The following is a 21,089-nucleotide window of genomic DNA, read 5'->3' as shown; positions in this document are numbered from 1 at the left end:
TTAGCAGCGGACAAACCGTCATTTCCGTAGCAAACAATAAAAACGCATGCAAGCAATGGTTTATTTAAAAAATAAACTAATATATTAAACTATCTTTTTTTAAACGTCTTTTAAAATTTATTCTCGCATACGCTGTAGGGCTGATAGCAGATTCGTAAATACGACCCTTTCGCTCAATATAAGCGTACAAATCAGTGCTCTCTATAAACAGTGCGATGCAGTGCGGTCGAAAATGAAAAGTCGGGAGCGGTGTTAAGTTTCTCGCGCCGCGAGCTCAACCGAAGTCGCTCGCGCTTAGATTTCTCTCCCCAAAGGTTTCAGCTGCCTTCGAGACGAGCCATGCGAGCGAGCTTCAGTTGCGTCAGCGTCCTGCTGCTGTCGTCTATCGTCGTCGGAACCGCGCGGGTTCAGTCCGAAACCGACGCGCCCGACGTCGAAGATTTCTACCGGAGTCGCTTCGGCGACGGCGACACGTCGCGAATGCGCGTCATTCTGGGCGACACCGAGGGCTGGGTGAACCCGCACGACATGATGGGCGTCGCGTCGAAGTCGTCCTCCGGCAAGCGAGCGCAGCAGCAGCAGCACCCCAAGTTGAAGAAGAGCTCGGGCGCGCGACCCGAACCCATTTCGGAGGACACCACGACACCCGAAGCGCGGGCGCAGATCTACAGCGACATCAGGGCCCGCGCTGCGGCCGAGACGTTCAGCCGATATCCGGCGGCGGCGGACGACGAAGTCGAAACGACGACGGCGAACGAAGAAGGCGAAACTGCGAAAGAAAGCGCCTCGTCGCCGACCGCTTGCAACGCCCAGCAGCGGGGTTGCGACTGCGACTGCAAGGCGATGCGACGCGAGGCGAAAAAGTGCGGCGAGCAGGTGAAGCAGCTGCGGCTCAGCCAGGTGCTTGCCGACGGTCAGCACGACCGGGAGTTCATCTACCTCCGACGGCTTGCGCTCAACGTCATCTACAGCGCCAAGTTCGGCGGAGACGAGATGCCGTCGAACGTCAAGTTCGAGATTCTTCTCTCGTCGGACGACGTGAGTGTTTTAACCATGGTTATAAGATTAGTGCAGTCGCTGCGAATACAGAGACGATTCCGTGTTATCGGACGCGGCCAGATGTTACCATGGCAACCAGTGCGTCGTGATAAATGTGTGTTGCCATGGCGACTAGCGCGCCGGCGCAGCCGAAGACCTCGATCGGTCTCGACTCTTATGGTAACGAACTGCTGATGCAAACACCCGATGATGATCACTTTAGAGAAAAGGACGAAAGCGGTCAATAACTGGAACACATTGCTGACGTATCTTTCACATGACAAAGCGAAATAAAGGTGAAGACTTGTATTGATCAGCAGTGAGCTAACAAGGAAAGCCTGCACCGAGGTGTGAATGATTTTACAAGGGGTCTTGTTATTATCATCAGCTGCTTTTCTGGGCAGATGTCATATAGCCCCCCCCCCCCCCACTCCACACCCACCTGCAAAGTGCAAGGAAAAGTTAGGTTGTAGTAAAGAATAAAGTGAAGTTAGGTGGAAATTTTCTAAAGGAGGCATTAGACAAGCTCCCTTGCAACGTTGGCTCTGGGCTGAGGCTTCCCCAGTTTGTCCACTGTTAATCAGTTTCTCCACTGTTAATCAGTTTCTCATAACTTTTGTGCCATTGTCTCATATTATCTGTTGTCTCGCACTAGGCTTCAGCAAACATGCAGGAAAGTCAGGGTGATAACCATGCAAATGCGTTTGTTCCTTTGTCGCCTGCGATCCTGTTGTAACAGAAAATGTCACAGTGAGCATAGCCTCTGGTGATTGGAGGGCGACTTGTTTGGGCATGCTTCCTTGCTTGGGGTTTTGCAGTAGGTGCAAGAGCTATCTGAATCTTAGAAGGTTAATATCTATGAACTTAGTTTAAACCACTGATGTAGTTCACTAATGTGGCTGCTTGGGCATGTTGGCTGCGCATGTGTTATCTGGAACAGGGTTTTGCCTATATATAGGGTTCTGTGCTAGGGTTCTTCCATGCATCTAATTTTCTTTTGTTCACCTATTAACTGTTATATTTTTTACTTCCCACTGGAAGAATTGGTTTGAGAATAGCACAGATGTCATGTCCCATTTTCTGCTGTCTTTTATCTTTCTTTTTGGAAAAAAGTCGCAGCATATTGCTTTGTCTAACCTTATCCACTGCTGCGGCATGCCGTAAGATCCCCCTTCAATGACTATCAACAGGTGGCGACGTTGGAGAAGCTCGCCACAGACGGCAACTCCAAGTCATCGCAGCTGGAGCAGAAGCTGTCCACCATCTTGTCCAGCTCGGTGGTGACGCCAGATGAGCTGCCGCATGGCGCCAATGCGCTCCTGGGGCGCCTGGCCCAGGCCTGGGGCCAGACCATGGGTCCCGTGGATGTGCGGCTCGCAGTTCCGGCCTGCGCCCTCCTGGGCGTCTTTCTCATCGTAATGATTCGGGGCCGCCCGTGGAAGGTGTTCATCTTCATGGGAGCCTTCTACTTCCTTCTGCTCAGCTTTGTCTGGCACTGGGCGCTCTGCTACCAGGTGATCAATCAATCAACTTCAATCAATCAGTTGATTTTCTTGATCTTCTAAAACGAAGGTAGAAAGTCTATGGCATTAGGACAAAAGGCTTCGGGTCAAAAGAAAGAGATGGACATTAACCAAAAAGACGTTAATAAGTTAGATGTGTTGGCTTCCATACAGAAGCCTTGTTATCTAATACTTATTACCTTTCTCTAATACTCATTAACAACATCTTTTTGGTTAGCATTCTTCTCTTTCTTTTGACATTAATTTACTACCTAACCAGACAAGATGTGGTCAAACCGTAGATTTTAAAAAAGGCTGCAAGTAGTACAGAGTGTTAAAAAAAAAAACTTTCTGATGAAACCTGCACCCGAGTTCCATGGAACTCAGTTTTGGGCCGCCTTGACATTTTCCGAAGCCATTAGCTAAAGCTTTGTCTTCAGAGGAAGCTTTAGCTCGGGGCTACTTACAATTTCGCTACTTGATAAACACATGTATATACAAGAATGCTCTCAAGTGTTGAACTGATTTGGCAGAAATTTGTTGAGTTCTGCGGACTCTGAAACAGTTTAGGATTTGGGGTCTCAGCTAAGTTCACAGCTGTAACTCTGCAATGAAAAACGGGTATGGCAACGCATCAAGCTGCATTAAGTGGGATGTCTAAGACTGCCGAAACTAGATGTACTGGATGGTTCTCTTGAATATAGGGCTAGCCCACGTGTAGTGGTAAGTTTGCAGCCCTTGTGTAAGCATTACAAGACATTACCACATTTGATACCAAATATTATGTGTGCCATGTGGTCATCTATTCTAAATAATTCAGCTTTGTATTTGCACTATACAAAATTCCACTATGACGCTTGTTACACATACAATTAAACCTCGACGATATTCACCAACAGATTTTTGTTACGTGATAGGTGCTCAAAATTTTCTACATTTAGGGCTATGGCAAAAAATTAAAGAAACTGTTTTGTTGAATTTGAGAGGCGGCGACCCGTTATATGGTTTCATGCCGTGTTGACAATATCTCCACATCGGCAGTACAAAGCATAGCCTGCAAAGCTTTTGTCTCCACTCCGCTGCGGTGGCTGTTAGTGTCACCGGCAGAGGGGGAGCAAATGCTTTGCCTCTTGCTTCGACGCATCTCTGAACCTCAAGGTTACGTGACCTCCAGCACTAAACGTGTGGTAATACAGCACAGATGCAGCCCCAGCCATCTCGTCTGGCCTGTCATTGCACCTGCCATAGATAGGATGTGCGGGCCGTGTATGCGCTCAGCTGCGTTGACGGCCACGCGCAGCCACGATCAGGCTAGAGGAGAAGATGCGTGCTCATTTGCCATAAGACCCCCGTTTTTAGGCACGGCAACTGGCTGGCTTTGGAAGCCTGTGGGTTAAATAATATTGCGTATTTGTCCGCTTTAGAGGCTTTAATTGATGCACTTTACATAATTGTGACGTTTTATTCTGGTATGAAGTTACAGATTGGCAAACTTTATGCTTCATTAAAAAAAGAAAGTCCTGTGTTTGGCAACTTTTTGTACTTCAAAACTCGCATTAGCAACACCACAGTTCCACATAAGCCATAAGCTGACATATATTTGTTTGGTTTAGACACTGATAGTAAATTCACTTCACAGACTCACTATATTAATTTTGGGGCAGGGTTACAGATTAGCAAACAGTATGTTTAATTAAAACCAAATGATTTATTATTTGGTAATTCTTGTAGAAGAATTGAAGGCCCAATTAAATGCATGCTGTGAACAGTCTCTGCATTCTCTTTCTCTTTTAAGTGTAACAAACCTCATTGAAATTGACCCAGCTGTTTCCACACAATATGAGGTCTTTGATCCTGTGTAACTATATAGGTGCTCTGAAGATAAATGCTTTTCTTAAGATGAAATGTCTGATAAGCTGAACTGTTCAGGGACGTCCAGTTTAGCTTCCCATAGATTGAGTGACGTTTGTGGAGTAGCCCAGGGTCTGAGCTTCGTGTTCCAAGCCATTCCTGTGCTTTCCTTCATCCTATTGGACACCTGCTTTCAATGCGTCAACTGAACTGGTGTGCGTCCCCCATGCTCCCTGTATGAATGAAGGAACCGCTGGTGTCAGACAAACAGCAGCTGTTCCACCAGACCTCACCGGCTGAGTTCTTTTTTGCTGGTACATTTGGTCACACACTGCAGCGCAGGTCAGATGCTTGGTCAGACACTGCAAGCCAAGTTCTTCTAGGCAAGCAGTAATTGTTCATTTTGCTAGCCCACAGGATGCTACACGTGCAATACCTTGCCAACCAAGTGCGTGAGCAAGACCCCACCCCTAAATGGCGCAGCTGTCATGAATGTTCATTCTTAGTTTCAGTGATTCCGATCACTTGCGGAAGGCGCACAGCTGCAGCCCGGCAAACTCACTCGCAGGCTTCACACAAGAGACAACGCATTCTTTAGATAAAGGACTACATTGTAGAGCTTTGTGGTATGGCACATTCAAGAAACCTCTGTGCGTGATTGGCCCCAGTTGGTAGAACCCGTCTCGGTCCCAACGCTTCCTTGGTGTTGTGCGTGGACAGCAAGTTGAAACAACTTGTCACTGGCATCCAAGGTCTGTATAGAGGGTAGTTCTTTCCAGTCCTACAGATAGGCGCCACCCACGACCCATATCAAAGACCCCGACCCTCTTCTACCGTGGTTGCCACTGCTGTTGGACCGAATCACACCCGTAATGATCGCCGCTCTGGCGTTCATGACCTTGCCGCTCGAAGACGCTTGCTGGCTGTGTTATGCAAATTCGCTGGCACTGGCACCATGCAGATTCCATCCTGATATAGTCAGGGCCCCTTGTTTGGTGCCAGTGCGGAGTAGTCCCTGGTTTGAGCCCTGAGCAACTGCTCCCCAACATTCCTGCCATCCCCTTCGTCCCGTTTCTTGGCTGGGGCGCTGTTGCTGGTCAGTGGGTCATGTGAATGAGCACGAGTTCCCAAAAGTTCACTTAAACTAAGGGTGTGTAAGTGTTCGAAATTTCGAATATGAATTGAGTAATCGTTGCTATTCGATTCCTATTCAATTCCTATTCAATTTAATCATTTAAGAAATTCATTTAAGAAATCAGCTCCCGAGTGACTGCACACAGAAAGGTACTCCTGCGCCATTGTTCCCCATAATTAAATTATGTCTTGCTTTAGAAAGCCTAGAAATTTGGTTTACACAATTTATTATTTGGCCGTTCCTAGCATGTTTGGACTCCTTTATGTACGATGCTGTACATAAAACTTTTCACCAGCTCTACGTGCATCTAAGAATGTGCTGTTACTTTATTTCATTACTCTCATTGTCATGGTGCACCAAGTGCTATAATCTCTTCTTTGTTTATCCTTTTGTTGTGGGACAGGCTACAGAACTTCTTGTACTTCAATTTGTTAAAAGATTAAAAGTATTCGGTAATCGATTTGATGTGTGAAAGTGGTCTATCTGGAATCGTATCTAAATATATTAGAAAATTTCGCCATTCAAATCTTTTTAGTTTAAACTGATTTTCTGGCAAGTCCAAAAGATTTTCTTTTTTTTTTTACAGCCCCTCACATTGATCACAAAGGGAGTGTACTGTTCTTGAGCATGTCTAGTGTTACTACTTGAAACAAACGATTCTGGCAAGCATAAGTGTAACTGCATGCTCACCGCTGTCTTGTCTCGTTTCGGGGACAGCTGGAGCATGCGCGAAGAGATGCATACATCTCGCGGAACGTGGTTCCACCTGAGCACTGCCAGCCGGGCTACAGCCCCGGCTGGATCCAGCGGATTCTTGGACGCGAAAGTGGCGCGGACTGTGACAAGTACTACGAAAGCCTGCACATTGACCCTGTGTGGCAGGTAAGATACTGAATTGAATTTTGTTAACCAACACAAGGTAAGCTAAAAGGAGCATCACATGACGGTCTGGACCTCTCGTTTGTCCCGTTAAATGAATGCCTTCAATCTTGAAACCCTAGTAAGAATACTTGTATGACTCAGAGCGCCCCGACTCATTTAGTTCATATCTTTTCCGCGAAACCATGTTTTGGTTTTATTTCCTAGGAGCTGCATATCTCGTGACGGAGAAGGCAGTCACTTGGAAGCAGAGTGTTGTGATGTATTGGCACTTGCTTCAACTTGCTCGGTTGTCCACCATGCTGCTACATCAAACCGTGCTATGGGTATTGCATAGCAGACGACTGGGTGAGCTAGAGTGAGTGCCAAAACAACATCATGCTCTGCTGCCACACGACCTCCTTCTGCACCATAATGTCGCAACACATGAATCAAAAACATGGCTCGCAGAGAAGCCATTATAGTACCTTATATTTTGTCACTTTGAGGCTTGCTATACTCACGGACAGCTTTCTGCGGCTATGGAGGGAAAGCTGCAGGTACTTCTGCACTTGTGTTACCGCGCCAAGTAGTCTGCCGGCGTTTGACGGTTCGTTTGGCTGCTCGGAACAGACGCTGAGTCGACCCAGCTTCCACGTGCGACGGTTTCGTGTTTGCCCAGAGGCGGAAGGGGAAAGGCGCAGAATAAGTAAACATTTACATTCATTGGTGTGTTTTATCTTATTTAACTGTTATTAATAAGGTGTTTATGTTTTCTCTTCCCCTACTTAAGCTAATGCGGATGAAAACACAGGACTCTTTTCAGAAGCGCTCTCACTTATGCGTGCTTTGCCTCTGTAGCTTTCCCTTCATTGCCACAGAAAGCTGTCCGTGAGTATAGTATGCTTTTTTAAGATTTCAAGGTCGGGGACTTTCAATTAATGCAATGATATTAAAAGTGATAAATGTTATGTCAGTACTCCTCCAAGAAATACATGAGCATTGACATTGTTTTGTGTATCTAGTTTTTGCAATACTATATATATATATATATATATATATATATATATATATATATATATATATATATACAAACAGCACTGCATTACAGTATTTTCACGGCCCTTGAAGCTGAAGGAGAGATGCTTGACTCTGATACTGATGCCATAGACTTAATAGTCGTTAATTACACATGGTTAGCAGCACTGCAGCAAATGTCAGTTCAAAGTGGTGCTATAGAAAAATTGCTAAATTAAGCGGTATTATTATATTGTTGTTCTGCGATGCCACTAAGGAAAATATTGATTTTGGTGCAACAGAATGATGGCGTTATTTGACACCACTACTGTTCAGTCAGACTCGCTTCACCATAGTGATGACAGATGGCACCACCGTTCCGTCACAGCAAAATTGACCCATTCAATGGCGTTACCACAGACTACACACACTTCTGCTTTATTGTGGTGGTTATTGCGATTTAAGACCACAATTGTGGTGTTAAAGTGCAATGTGCAATCTCCGCAAAATTTCAATGGAAACTCACCCGTGGTTTAACTGGAACAGGCACATAGTGTTGGTGCTTCTATTTGTGAAATGCTCAGTATTATGGCAAAAAACTATTGCTAAACAAAACCTTCATGTCAAAACTAAGTTGATCTGAGCCTTCATCTTGAAACTGGTCAGTCTCTTAATGCCAGTTTGGTGCTTCTCTTAATGGCCGACCACACTGTACACGCATTGCGGGCATGCCTTCACGTTCATCGCAGGTCAATCCACTGTTCGTGTTGATCGAGTTGTTGTCCAGGGCCCTCTTCAACCCGCTGTCCAACCTTGGCACGGCGCTCGGGCAGTTCTCGCGAAACTTCGCCGAGCACCAGACCTGGTGGAGCATGCTCAACAATGTCGTGAACCTCATCTGCATCGGTGTCCTAGGTCTGTTTGCAGCCATGATCTTCATGAAACTGTTCATCTTCTTCCTCACAACATTCTACTGGAACAGACCAGAGAAGCCGAGACGTCAGCGGGTCGAGGAGGTGTCAGAATCCGAGCTGAGCCGGTCGGCACCACTGCGCCATGATGTTAGACCACTGCAAGAGTCATTTCCCAGCCGCCAGGAGAAGGAGGCTGCGGAAGATGACGTTTCATACGAGGAAAGCAATGAAGAGGATGATGAAGAAGAAATTGATGGCGAGGCTGGAGGGGACAGTTGGCTCAAAGAGGAAGATGAGGCGAAGTTGGGTAAAACCTGACTTGTTGGAGAAGCAGCTAGATATGTGTGTGTGTGCCTTGGAAAATTTTTTTAGCATCTAGTTCAGAAATGAACAGCCTTTCGTGATAATGTTCAAATGTTCCTTTTTATCCCCATTCTCGACACATCATAGTGCATCTCTATCACCTTGGCTTCGCACCCATGCTCGAGCCCATTCTTGAATCTCTAATTTAAATGCTCTTCGCACATTGTGCCAACTATGTAGCCCCGTCTATAGATCCCAAATATTTTGTTCAGCCTTACACACCAAAGCTTGTATAACACCAACTTGTACACTACTTTCAACTGAAGTCAAAGACTGAATAGGCATGTAGCTGTTACTCATTCATGCCTTTCTTAAGTATAGGTGTAAAAGCAGCATAAAGTAGTTTTGAAACATGTGAAGGTAGTTGTTGGGGCTAAATGCTCAGTTGTGACAAGAAAGAAGTAACTGTGATGAACCATGGGTTTGCAGCAGTCCTCAAGAGGCGCCCCAGAGATCAGTCTCCGCTGCTGGTTGAAAGATACGTGGTTAAAATCAGCTTAGCTGCCTCCTTTTTTTCAGCCTTCTGTGTATATAATCTTGTTTTTCACTGGATGTCCCGGTGATCATCGCCGGTGATTTGGTAGGCCGACACCGCGAACGGAGGCTGAACGTTCCTGATAGCGCCTTTCGCAAACCATGAATAGCATTAACTGCGCAAGTCGATGTAGATTTCTGGAACGCTTTTGATGCACAAGTTGCAAAGCTGTGATGTCGCCCGTGTCGGTGTGGACAGTGTCAGTGCCTTGATCGCTGCTGGCAAAAGACTGCTCAAGTGAGACGAACAACGTCGAAAACTATGGAAACAGGAAGCCACTGACTATGTCATGAGAATGGCATTCTGACATGCCATGACATGCCCTGTACGTAGCATGTATTACAAGAGAGAAAGCCTACGTAATTCAAGTGATAAGCAAAGATGGTTGTGACTGTTCCACCATTGCCATGACCGATGTGTGTTATTCTGTGTGTCTGCACTTCCATTACAGGGAAGTGCGAATCAACTCCTCACTGACGCTAGTGGACAAGGTCCTCAACACCATCCACCCTACCTAAACTTGTGCTTTGACTTCCTCGGTGATTTTGTCTCGCTTTATGCCCCTCTGTAGTCACGTGAGCAGACTAGATCGTTCTTCTGTGTTGTGCGTGCACATGCATAGTCTGTGTGGCCGGCGCTAGTTTTCAGCTTTTTATCTTTTTGTTGCGATAGCAATGACGTAGAAACTCCAGGCGGGTTTTTGCCATCGGCATCGCCGCCACGGCGATGTTCCGTATAAAGTCCAAGGGCGATAGCACTATCGCCATATGCTGTGTGTGCAAGCGAAAGCATGCGAGGGGAGCCGACAATCGCGGCTCAATCTGGCACGCGAAAGGGAGGAGAGCCGAGAGGAAACGAGCTATCTTCCAACATGTGAAAGGCTGTGTGTGTGGAGAGCGGGAGGGTTGTTTTTCGGCAGCAACTGCGATTTCGCTACAGCGCACAAGGGAAACCGATGATCACGGCTCAATCTCGCATGCACAAGGGAGTACAGAGAGGGGAGGCAGCATGAAAAAGATAGGGGAGGGGTCCAACTCCGGCAGCAACTGCATACTTTGCGCAGCTGCGCGGGGTCGCGCACACCGTATCTTTAAAGCAATCGGCGAACGGCTCGTATTGTTGTGCGTGCTGTGCTCTCACCACCCAGTTTGCACTGAAAGGATAGACAGCACGAAGGTCACTTTGCTCTCTGCTGCTGCTGCGCTTAATGCTGCTGCGCTTAATGCTGCTGCGCTTTTGACAGCGAGTGTCCACGGTCATCAAGTGTGATGTGTCGATGTTTGCCAGGGCGCACTGACCACCATGCTTGTTAATTTAGTTAGTGAGCTAATGCTTCCAAGTTTGTAGAGCCAATAAATCTACTACCCTTACTCCGTATAGCTTGCTAATTTGCTATCGCAATCAGTGCATCGCCTTTTGGACGAAGCTGCAATTTTTCTGAGAGTGTGAAGTCGGCAGATGGCAACATTGTTTTCTTACATTAGACTTGCGTTAATTCGACTCTGGTTAATTCTATTCTGAGTGGCGGTCGCGGCTGGCAGCCGTTCATTTCTACGGGCAGAAACTTTCGCCATTTCGATCCTGAAACTGTCCTTTGCCGCACAGCTCGAACTTGACTGGTCAGCATGCCCCTAACCTCAATATTGGCCCTAATGGTGAGCCTAATTGTGACCTCAATAGTGGCAGTGTCTTCTCGGTAGTGCTTGGAAGGCAATGAATGCATCCAAGACACAGAATTTCCCACCGGAAAGGGCCATTTTCGAAGCGAAAATGGCAGTTCGAAACAGGGAGCTTTATAATAGCTTAACCATCTTACTGTTACCAATAGCGGCTGCCACGTGTGTGCACATGCATGGAGTTTACCGCGCTTCACTAAGATTACTGGGAAGCGCTAGGCTGCCTGCTTCAATGCTAATTTGCGCATGCTACTTCTTCTCTTTCGTATCAAGAAAAAATGGTAAAATAAGCCATCGATTAGTTTCACCTAGTGCACAACGTATCCGTGGTTGCTTAGTGGCTATATTGTTGGGCTGCTAAGCACAAGGTTGCAGGATCGAATCCCGGCCACTGTGGCCACATTTCGATGGAGGCGAAATGCGAAGACACCTGTGTACTTTAGGTGCATGTTAACGAACCCCAGGTCGTCCAAATTACCGGAGTACCCAACTCTGGCGTGCCTCATAATCAAATTGTGGTTTTGGCATGCAAAACCCCATAATTTAACTTTTTTTGTTTACAATGTATAAGCGATATGTTGTCATTATTGAGATCATTTGTTTGATTTGACACGGCTAGGCCTACAGGATTGGCACTGAGGTGGGAAAGCGAGTCGACACCTCCTTGCTCACTTCTCCAAGTAGGCCTAGAGCAATCATTTAAGTAAATTATTCTCTCTCTGTGTCGATTTCCACCTAGCAGGTGGAACCACAGCACTGTACAGCGGTGATCAATGCTGCATTTTGTGGCACCATCTGCATGGTGGAAACTTGTAGAAAGCTGGTTATTTGTGTCGTTGCAGTATAAATGCAGCCAGCAACAAAAGCTTTTGGAGTACGGAATTTGTGAGAAAAAAAATTATTTCTAGGACCTCACCACTCATCCTGAAGTTAGCTACACAATGTGGTGGTCGTATGGAGAAATAGTGCCCACTGCGCATTGCGATTTGAGGAAGAACGCATTGGCTGTAACGAGATTATTTTTTTTTAGGTCAGTGAACTAAAAAAAACATTTGCTACATGGTGAACCTACAGTGGCAGCTAGTTTACCCATCAAGCTTCAAGCACAACCTTTTTTGAACGTATACAGGCCACTGTATACGTTCACGTAAGTGAACGTACGTTCACATACGCGTATGTGAACCTTCACGTATGTGTATGTGCCACTTTCACGTATGTGTCGTCTGACTGTGTGGTATGGTTGCCGTGGCGCTCCTGATACCCTGGAGGTCTAGATGGCCAGCATGAGAGTTAATGTCGTTCACCAAGACGTTGGGACGTACGGCATACCACAGGAACTCTCTTAAAGGAGTACTGACATGATGACTCCGTAATTATGCTGTGAAGCCTCAATTACTCAGAAGCGCCACAGATTATTAATTGCAGCACCTCTTATATGACCTGTTTAAAACGTGCAGCTGGCGCGACGTGGCTTCGGATGTGAAGGAGACTCATCATGTCACCAAAAGTAGAGGTGGCGCTTTCACGGTATCACAAACAACTTGAGAGCCAGCTTGTTAGCCTGGTGCGTTCGTTGAGGGCTATACAATGTCCGCGTCGCTCAAAGACTTCAAATTGGTTCTTGAAATTGTTTGCTCCTCTTGGAAACGCAGGGGAAAATGCTCTCCTTGTCTTGCTGTCTGCTGAAAGGACTCTGCTTTTGGCAGCACGAATATAATGCGTATGTGTCGATGGTATATGGTACCACAAGACTGCTGCAGCAAGTTCCGATGACAAGATGAGTTTCTATAGCTGTGCTGCACCTAGTGCATGCTTTGAACTGGTCGCACTAAAAGGTCATGTAACTTTCTGTTGTGCTCTCGGGGAATCGAGGCAACATAGCATAGTTATTGACCCAACGGCTATCGAATAAAGCGATGAAAATGATAAAGATTTTCTGTCGGTGCTCCTCTAAACAGCCTGTAGCCAGCCTGATGGTCACAGGCAACATGGCTGGTATACTTTTGACCTACAGTGTACATTGCTATACCCAATTTTCTAAGGCAGCTGTTTGTAATATTCCGTAATAATGAAGACTGCAGAGAAGACCGCAGAAAATGGTGTCAACACCATGTGGAGGGCCTATCAAAAGCATGCAATGTAATGTGCACATTGTGGGGCTGTGATTGACCCACGACTATTGTACAAGTGGCAGCTACAGCTAAATAAAGAAATGCTTCCTGTCCTAGATTGGCTCTGTGATCATCTTGGCCAGCGGTTTAGTATAGACCAGAATTGGTCACTTTCGGCCACCTGTTTGGAGCGCCCCAGCTGTCAGCGCAGGCCGCACTGGGCTGCCACTTTGACGACAGAACAGCCAACGACAAAGCCATGGCGAGTGAACACTGGTGGCAAGCATGTGATAAGGACAAGCCGTGTGTTATTGTGGTTATTTTGTTCTTTCTGCCAGTTCTCACAGCCCTCGGCAAAAGATGTCGACCCCGTAGAAGCGTTGCAGGTTCTGTATAGCCCTCTTGTATACACACAATGGTTAAAAAAACTGTGTTGTCACAGTTCAGGTTTGTCGCACCTCTGATTAAATGGCACCGAAAGCTGTGACACTGCAGCTGTTCGTGTATTGTACAGACTTTGGAGGTGTTAACAACAACGCAGTCTGTGCTCACTCGCTCATTTATTTGTAATATACTAAAGACCAATTACCAAGCAGATGGGCAAAATTGATACAATCAATACATTTGAACAGTAGGCGAGGGTTCAAAATTTCGATAGGTGACAACTGTGCCGCAGTAACAGAAATGACTTGTGTGCTTATCACTAAAATACTAAATCTCGAAGTTGTTGAATAAAATGGTATGAGCTAAAGAAGAAATAATGCATTTGATACATTCGGACAAGCAGGCAAGGGCACAAGATTCTGATAGGTGACAACCATGTTACTGCGAACAGAAACGACTCTCATTTTTATCGGTACAACACGAAATGTAGAAGATGTTGCATTAAACTGCAGTGTTTGGTACAATAAGAGACTGTGAGCATGCGCCTGTATAAAAGTTCAAGTGTCGGCACATGCAACACGTTTATAAAAATCGGGAATACCACACGACGATGACGTTGGACCACATTGCATTCCACTAGCCGAATGTCCGCAGAAAGGTGTGTTTAAAGAGGTTGGTACTTGCAAAGTATGGTGCAAATGCCTCAATAGCCCAGCTGCCAAGGCACATTCAAGGTCAGCATGCATAACTGCTCCAAGTGCTAGTTAACAAATTAAAGAATGTCTGTATTGCCTGAAGGTTGAAGGACAGTGCTGGAAAGGTTTTGTGCTGTGCTTGAACTTTTTAGGTGGTGTTCAATAAAAAAATAATTGTGAAGAAACTACACATGGATGCTACACGTTGGCGTAATGTAACATGCAAGTAACTCCTGCTCGGCAACAGGCACCACCCCTTTCTCACCACACCAGCAGCACCAGATGGTTTCAACATATCCTAACCAAAAAACATATTTATGGGATGCTGTGTGATCTACACAGACACGGCAATTAACCCAAGAGGATAAATAGTTTTCTCAAGTCCAACACACCCCAAGATCCAGGGTAGCTGCAGCTATGCAATGGGTTTTTCAGATCCCTCATTATTTGAGCTGCAGGCTATGCACAATGCGACAGAAACCTTAGTCAGGTTGCTTAACGTCAACAAAGCCCACATCTATACTGACAGCCTCAGTGCAGCTCAAACAGGTAAAAATACTTAGTGTATTTGTGAGCAGATTCACAAAATTTACAAGGCTTTCGATGTCAAGGCTACTACTCTCTACTGGGTGCAGGTGCACGGTCGTGACCACTACAGTGACCTTGCTGATCGCAATGCTCACTCTTTCCCGACACCTGTAACTCCTCTCAGCTTTCCCTATGAACCCTGGTCAGGTCTCGCGGTCCGGAAATCTATCCTCCGGTCGGACACACATGCCCTCATCCCCTGGCATGTCTGCTCCCTTCCCAACAACCTTTCGAGTGAAGGAAATCTCTCTCGGGAGACTTAAGGCCGTTGCGACCCTTACATCAGCCATCACTTGTGCTCGGGATCAATCATGTGAGGACCAGGTCCAGTGCCCGAAGTGCTCCGCTCCCACGTCGGCAGCGGATGCCCGCCATCTACACTGAACCTCAGGACAAAGACCGTCCGCAGAAGAGTACTTAGGAGTGCGAAGTCGAGAACTGACCAAATATGAAAGACGGATTGTGGACAACACTTTCTTTAAGTCGCTTTTGTTGCATCTGCATGAAACTGGCCTTCATGGTATGAACTTTATTTAGGTGCTGAGGGATCGGTCTGGGACTGATGCAGGCTGCTCCCACGTTGGGACAGAGAGGCCGAGCCCCTTTGCCGTCACACGGGCCCTCTGGACAGCCCCGAGTTGGTCCGCCAGCGCTTCACTGTGCAGCATCCGCTGCCACCACTGTTCACCTCGAGAACCATCACCGGCCAACGCCAAGCAGTGCCAAAACATGTGTTCTAAATCGAGCAAACCCCCACACTTACACCAGACTGACACCCCGCAGTCCGATTAATTTTATTCATGACGACTGGCTTAGGGTACATTCTGCAGAAGCCTTAATGTAACTGCCTGTGCTTCATGCTTACATCTAATTTCATCCTAGAGTCAGGCCACGAAGCAACCCAAGCAGGAAAAGAAAAAAAATTTTCTCGCACTTCGATGGTGCATGGGATGAAATCGACGGGAAACCGCTGGTGTTAGTAGGCACCCGGTGAAATATTAGGCAGCATCAGGCTCAGACTGGAGCATACACATAGCTACTCAGCAGGAACATTGGTGTGCATGTATTTACGCTGACGTATGTAACACTTTAGCACAAGCAGTTTTTTTGTTGTTGTTTGCACGTTCAGTTATGTATTATGCAAATTATGTACTAACGTATTCCCACCCCTTATGTAATACCCCTATCAAGGGGTCTTCAAGGTAATGAAATGAAGTGTGTGCGTGTATGTGTGTGTGCACGCGCGCACATACAGCGCTCGTGCCAGAAGCAGAAGGCTTCTAGAACGCTGGCCTTTGCTCTGCTATGGAGGTGATCGAGCGCAGCGTCGACGGTGCGTCCGCTCCACTTTGTCGTTCTGCCAATCAAAATGCACTCTGCGTCTCTACAGAACCCTCCGACTTCCTGCGCGTGAACTGCACCGTCAGCGAGACAGTGGCGGCAGCGTGAATGTGTCTCGTGTGTCCGCATTATTGCCATCACAGTCACCACAACAAATTCGAGACAAGTCCATTTTTATTCCGCATATCATTTCTTCTGCTAATTAACACCACACTGCTTCAGAGATGAGATCATTAGGCAAACTTTCTATCGGGGTCAAGACAAATCCATGGCAGCTCGAGGGAGAGCCGTCGAACGTTTCTAGGCATGTCGCTGGTGGCAATGGATGAGTCGCATCATGGTGCAAGCTTGCGCTTGATTTGCCGACTTAAAAATTACCAGTTTGCATATCTTAGTCACTTCATTCTTCACGATATCTTAGTATGCCTTACATTAGTAGTATAATCACCTTCAGCTGCATTATACGCAATTTGTTGCACCTGTGAGGCTGTAGATGTATGCAAAAGTAAAGCTGAAGTCTTTGTGGGTAAACATCCACTTACTTATTCTGAAGAATAAAAAGAGAAGTACAAAAAAATCACTTTACCAGTTTGCACAACTTGTAAAAAAAAATTGTTGTAGGCTACCACATGTGTTTGCCACACAATTCACTGCTGCAACTGCCGCAAAGTTCATGCTTCCAGCTATAACAGCAAAAACATCCACGATAGAAAAAGGCTGATTTCTCTGACATTGGCTTTCAAAGCAATTGCAATGCATGGACACCGTGTACACACCCGATGCACATATACGCACATTGTATCGTGTAAGCTCCTTTCGAAATAATCTGGCTTTTTACCACAAAAGCCCAAAGCCACACAACAGAATTTATTATTATTGCTGTAAATTAGCTAAGCCACAATCAAGAGTGACCTTAATCAGTTAAGAATACAGGGCCTTTGTCTGCATGGGCCAAGCCAGAAATAAAGCAACAGTACATACAAACTGAAGTTGGTACCTGCTGCATTATCTATGTTTTCCTTTTCTGTTTTTCTCTGTGAAAACTACGACAATGCAAAAAAGGCGCTAGTGTGTGGAATAAATCGCCAAACAGCCTCGTTTATTAAAATATATCAAAATATGCTAACAAACTGCCAAACATCTATTAAAATATATTAAAATCTGCTTACGTGCACCATGAAGCCATATCACACAAAAAAATATAGAAGGAAAAAACTGTTCAAACTTCCAAATGACCCTTTCATTCCCTTTTAAATTTCCTAACCGGAAACAGTAGTTACGAGCTCCCATGTCTTTGATACCTTCCGGGACTCCTATATGAGCTTTGTACGTGATATCGCTTTAGATGTCGGTCAACAAGGTGTTTTCGTGCGGTCATAGTTAGAATGCCATCACTATTGCTGCTGTCCCATCTTTGTCGTTGCATCTTACAAGAAGTTGCTTCGTTCACGAGCTGGCATGGAGAGCGTGCGCACCCCTCCCCCCCCTCTTTCCCAACGATAAGTTTTTGCTTTTACCTGCAAATCAGGAATACTTCTTTAGCGCATTAAAGCCTTTAATTTCCCCACTGAAGGTGTTGGTCTCTTCAGTCATCATGCTGATGTCATCACACTGCATTCTTCGGCATCAGTCGTCGTCATCATACCATTACATCCTTGTTAAAGTCCTTCTCTTTCTTATATGTCATGCTGAAACCAAAGCACGGCAAAGTAACAAACAAGAATGGTCCATTTCTTAGCTCATAAGTACTGCTAACAGTAAACAAAAGGTCTCAGAGCCACATAAGCATTGCATGTCAGTCTTGAATTTCCAAAGCACTGGAACTCTGTGACCTCCTAGCTTATGCATTCATGAATGAACACCGGCACTTATGGTAAACTAAGTGTTTAAAAAACCCAAGTGATGAAAGACCACTGAGAAGAAAAAAGAAAATCAATGTTCTGTCAATAAAATGGCTAAAATCTCTTTTGCATAACAATTGACATAGTCATTCCCACTGAGGCACATCTGTAATCTCTTCTGAAAAACATTTCGTGCTTTAACTGCAAGTTGTGACTTAATCACAACTTGCTTTGCTATCTGCTTTGTCAGGGTAACAATGTTGATTGGCAGTGGTCAAACGAGGGATGTCTCAAGCTGAAGCCAATGTTTCAGCAAGAATCTCTGCTTAGGTGCTTATAAAAAAAAAAGTTAGACATTTACCAGCCTTGCAGCTTTGCTGAGGTTGCTTCAATAGCCTGTAATGTTACTCATTTATAAACGGTTTAGCTGAAGTGAAAAGTCGTTGCAGTCGGCCTCTAAAGTGCCGGTCCGGTGACAGCCACCTTCAGCACCGAACAGCAGCTGACTTTTCTCTCTCACGAAGCAGATGGCGCAGAATTTTGCCACTGATTGTCTTGGGAAGCTCATCCACAAACTCCACCTGTTCAGAGAGAAGTCGGTGTTACATTGAACAGGTGCTTTGAAAACTTTGTAAATGTTTAAATAAATAGTGCAGTACACATGAAGTTATTTTTCTAGCACTTCAATATTTGTGCAAGCAAAGAGCGAAAATCGTGGGGCAACCTTTGGTTAAACCTCTTCTTTAAAAACACTATTGAGAAACATTAACTTAGATTAATTTCTTTATGGCACATGTTGAAATAGTATAATTTAACCTAGTCAGTAGTGCTCAACTCATGTCCTTCCAATAAGGAAGCCCGAGACTGCCACCAAATTTCTTGACCCTTCTGAAGCTTTAAAAGGACCAGTGAAACAACAAATTAAAAAGCTTAACTAGTGAAATTTAGCTTAATGGCTAAATTGATTTTAAAAAATGCAAATGACCGTGGCTCACTTTGCGAGGGTACTTGTACGGTGCGGTGTGTTTCTTGACATGCTGCTGTAGCTCTTCGGCTAGACTGTTGGGGTCGTGCGATTTGTAGTCCGGATGCAGTACGACAAAGGCTTTCACAACTTCTCCACGATTAGGTTCCGGGCTGGCGACCACAGCACACTCCACAACCGCGGGGTGTTCTATGAGTACGCTCTCGACTTCGAAGGGCCCGATGCGATACCTGCGGGGTGCAAACAGAAGTGCAACAAAAATGGAGTTTTATCCCGCCCATGAACTATATTACCATTTATATAATACCCGAAATGTGAAATGCTGGTGCTTTAGGTTCTAGTTTAACCAGCATGCTCATTCAACTTCAATGCTCTAGTTCAACTAGAGCGCACACAACACTAAAACTGTGACAGCTGTGTTCTACTTGGCTGCTGGTGTAAAGGTGCTTGCAGCAACAACTGTTGACATATAGTAACTGTTTCATAGCCTTTTTTCCTTTCAGTGATGACAGTGACATGCAACACAAAACGTTCCCAAGATGTCAATGTTCAGCAAGTCATGAGATGTCTCTACCAGCATAGCTGCCATCTGGAGTTCCACTGTTTTGCAAACAGGCATATGCAGTACTATATCGACAGCTAAAGCACTCTAACGAACCACAAAAGCGACTGTTCACCATCCCAGCAAAGAAAGCTTTAACAAACGGTAGTGAAAGGAATTTACAAATGTTCAGCGTATTCCTCAGTCATCTCTCAACTGCTACACTACTTGCTTTAACTGTAATCTGCAAACTAGATTGGCATGGGTAGGGATTCTGAATTCCAAGAATAAAACAAGCCACACATGAACAATCTTCCAATGGTCAAAGTTTAGTGTGGCATGGAGTTTTGAAATCGAGGGTTCGACGGAAGCCCGTCTGGTCGGGATGAAGCATTCGCTACGGAAGCCATTGTGAACAAGGCTTCCGTAGCGAAGCCGAAACGTCTTTTAGATTTTTTCATTTTTTAGCACTTCTATGTTGGTCGGTGTCCTTCGTTTTACTTCTTCAAGGCATGGAGTTTTCAATAGATAATTAAGAGTTTTGAGAATAAAAACTTAGCACTGTAGTGGTGATGCATGAAATAGGCATTCCTTAACATCAACGAAGTGCACATTTATTTTGTTGTTGTTGACAGCTGAAGCACCCATGCTGTGGATTACACATGCTTTACATGATGGTCCAATAACTTTGCAAGTTGTTTCTGCCATATCATGGTTACGGTATTACTGGATTACTTAATCTAGATCTCTCTGAAACCTCCTTAGAGGCTTCAAAACGAAAATCATTGCTAGATTCTGTACTTTGGATGGATGGCCCTGGATGACCCACCCTGCTGAGATGATGACGTCATCGGCGCGGGAGTAAAACCAGAAGTACCCGTCGATGTCCATGGAAGCACGATCACCAGGGTAATAAAAACCATTTCGAAAGGCGATGGCGGTCCTCTCAGGGTCATCCTAGAAAGTACAGTGAGAAAAGGATGCTTCACAGTTGAAATAAACATCTTGGAGAGTATGGTCAAAGCTCTACGTAACAAACATGAGTATAACAAATTATCGAATATAATAAAGTAGACCTAAAAAAATGTAAACTCCGGTTAATTAGATTTTTCAGTTAATTCGATCCCGGCCAAAAGACCCGGCTGGTGCCCATGCATTTGTATGAGCCCAAAGTGCTGTTATTTTGATTGTAAAATTGGCCTTCGCCGGATAATTCAAACTTGACCAGTCAGCTTGCAAGCACCTGACCCCTATGGTGACCTCGATAGTGGCCCCTTTAGCAGCAGCGTCTGTCCTGGCGAAGCTTTGGGAACAACGAATGCACTGAACACATGCCATCTCTCGCCAAAAATGCTTTTCGACCCGCCCTAGAATTAATTTCAATCGATAACCGTAACTCACAATGTTTGATTACACGTTGTGCCCGATCCTAACGTGCGCTTTGCCGTCTGCCGCCAATTGGCAGCACGGTGCCACCGGACACAAAACCAAATCTGCCTTCGTGACATTCGCATGCCTTGCTACAAAACGCAAGTGTATTGTGGCGAAGCTGACTTTAAAAACAAAAACCATGTGGCGAAGCCGATTTTAGAAAAGCGGCTGCCATTGTGCAAATATTTTTCTTGCTAAAAATTCGAGTACGATCTAGGTTTCTACACTGTTTAGGAGCTTTAGTGTCATTTTTACGTCAATTTACTACTTTGGACACATAGAA

General features: G+C 45.4%; 2 protein-coding genes across 3 annotated transcripts in view; one reads left to right on the top strand and one right to left on the bottom strand.

Moving 5' to 3' along the window:
• Nucleotides 1-136: 136 nt before the first annotated feature.
• LOC135912922 (uncharacterized) lies at nt 137-13,116 on the top strand. Its single transcript, XM_065445532.2, has 4 exons — nt 137-1,038; nt 2,229-2,552; nt 6,244-6,408; nt 8,151-13,116. The coding sequence occupies exons 1-4, from the start codon at nt 340-342 to the stop codon at nt 8,631-8,633; spliced, it is 1,671 nt and encodes a 556-aa protein (XP_065301604.1). The 5' UTR covers nt 137-339; the 3' UTR covers nt 8,634-13,116.
• Nucleotides 13,117-16,535: 3,419 nt separating this feature from the next.
• Nucleotides 16,536-21,089, bottom strand: part of LOC135912920 (acyl-coenzyme A synthetase ACSM3, mitochondrial-like) — a 28,911-nt gene continuing 24,357 nt past the window's right edge. Inside the window, exons 14-17 of one of the 2 annotated variants that reach the window (XR_010567830.1) lie at nt 20,205-20,332; nt 18,845-19,064; nt 18,211-18,430; nt 16,536-17,696 (exon numbers count right to left, since the gene is read on the bottom strand). Coding sequence is in view for 1 of the 2 variants with exons in the window: in XM_065445530.1 (XP_065301602.1) it covers nt 18,335-18,430; nt 18,845-19,064; nt 20,205-20,332 (444 nt within the window). In the remaining variant the exon portion in view is untranslated. Of the gene's footprint in view, nt 18,431-18,844; nt 19,065-20,204; nt 20,333-21,089 lie in introns of both variants that reach the window. The other variant, XM_065445530.1, reaches the window with a different exon arrangement.

This window comes from Dermacentor albipictus, chromosome 8, assembly GCF_038994185.2.
Source record: "Dermacentor albipictus isolate Rhodes 1998 colony chromosome 8, USDA_Dalb.pri_finalv2, whole genome shotgun sequence".
Lineage (NCBI taxonomy): Eukaryota > Metazoa > Arthropoda > Arachnida > Ixodida > Ixodidae > Dermacentor > Dermacentor albipictus.
Note: the sequence above shows the minus strand (reverse complement) of the source record. Positions and strands in the feature narration are given on the sequence as shown.

Bases quoted from the DNA above. Each gene is read 5' to 3' on its own strand.
- LOC135912922 (XM_065445532.2), top strand. From the start codon at position 340: ATGCGAGCGAGCTTCAGTTGCGTCAGCGTCCTGCTGCTGTCGTCTATC. The intron at 1,039-2,228 runs GTGAGTGTTTTA...GACTATCAACAG, and splicing joins TTCTTCTCTCGTCGGACGAC to GTGGCGACGTTGGAGAAGCT. The intron at 6,409-8,150 runs GTAAGATACTGA...CGTTCATCGCAG, and splicing joins ACATTGACCCTGTGTGGCAG to GTCAATCCACTGTTCGTGTT.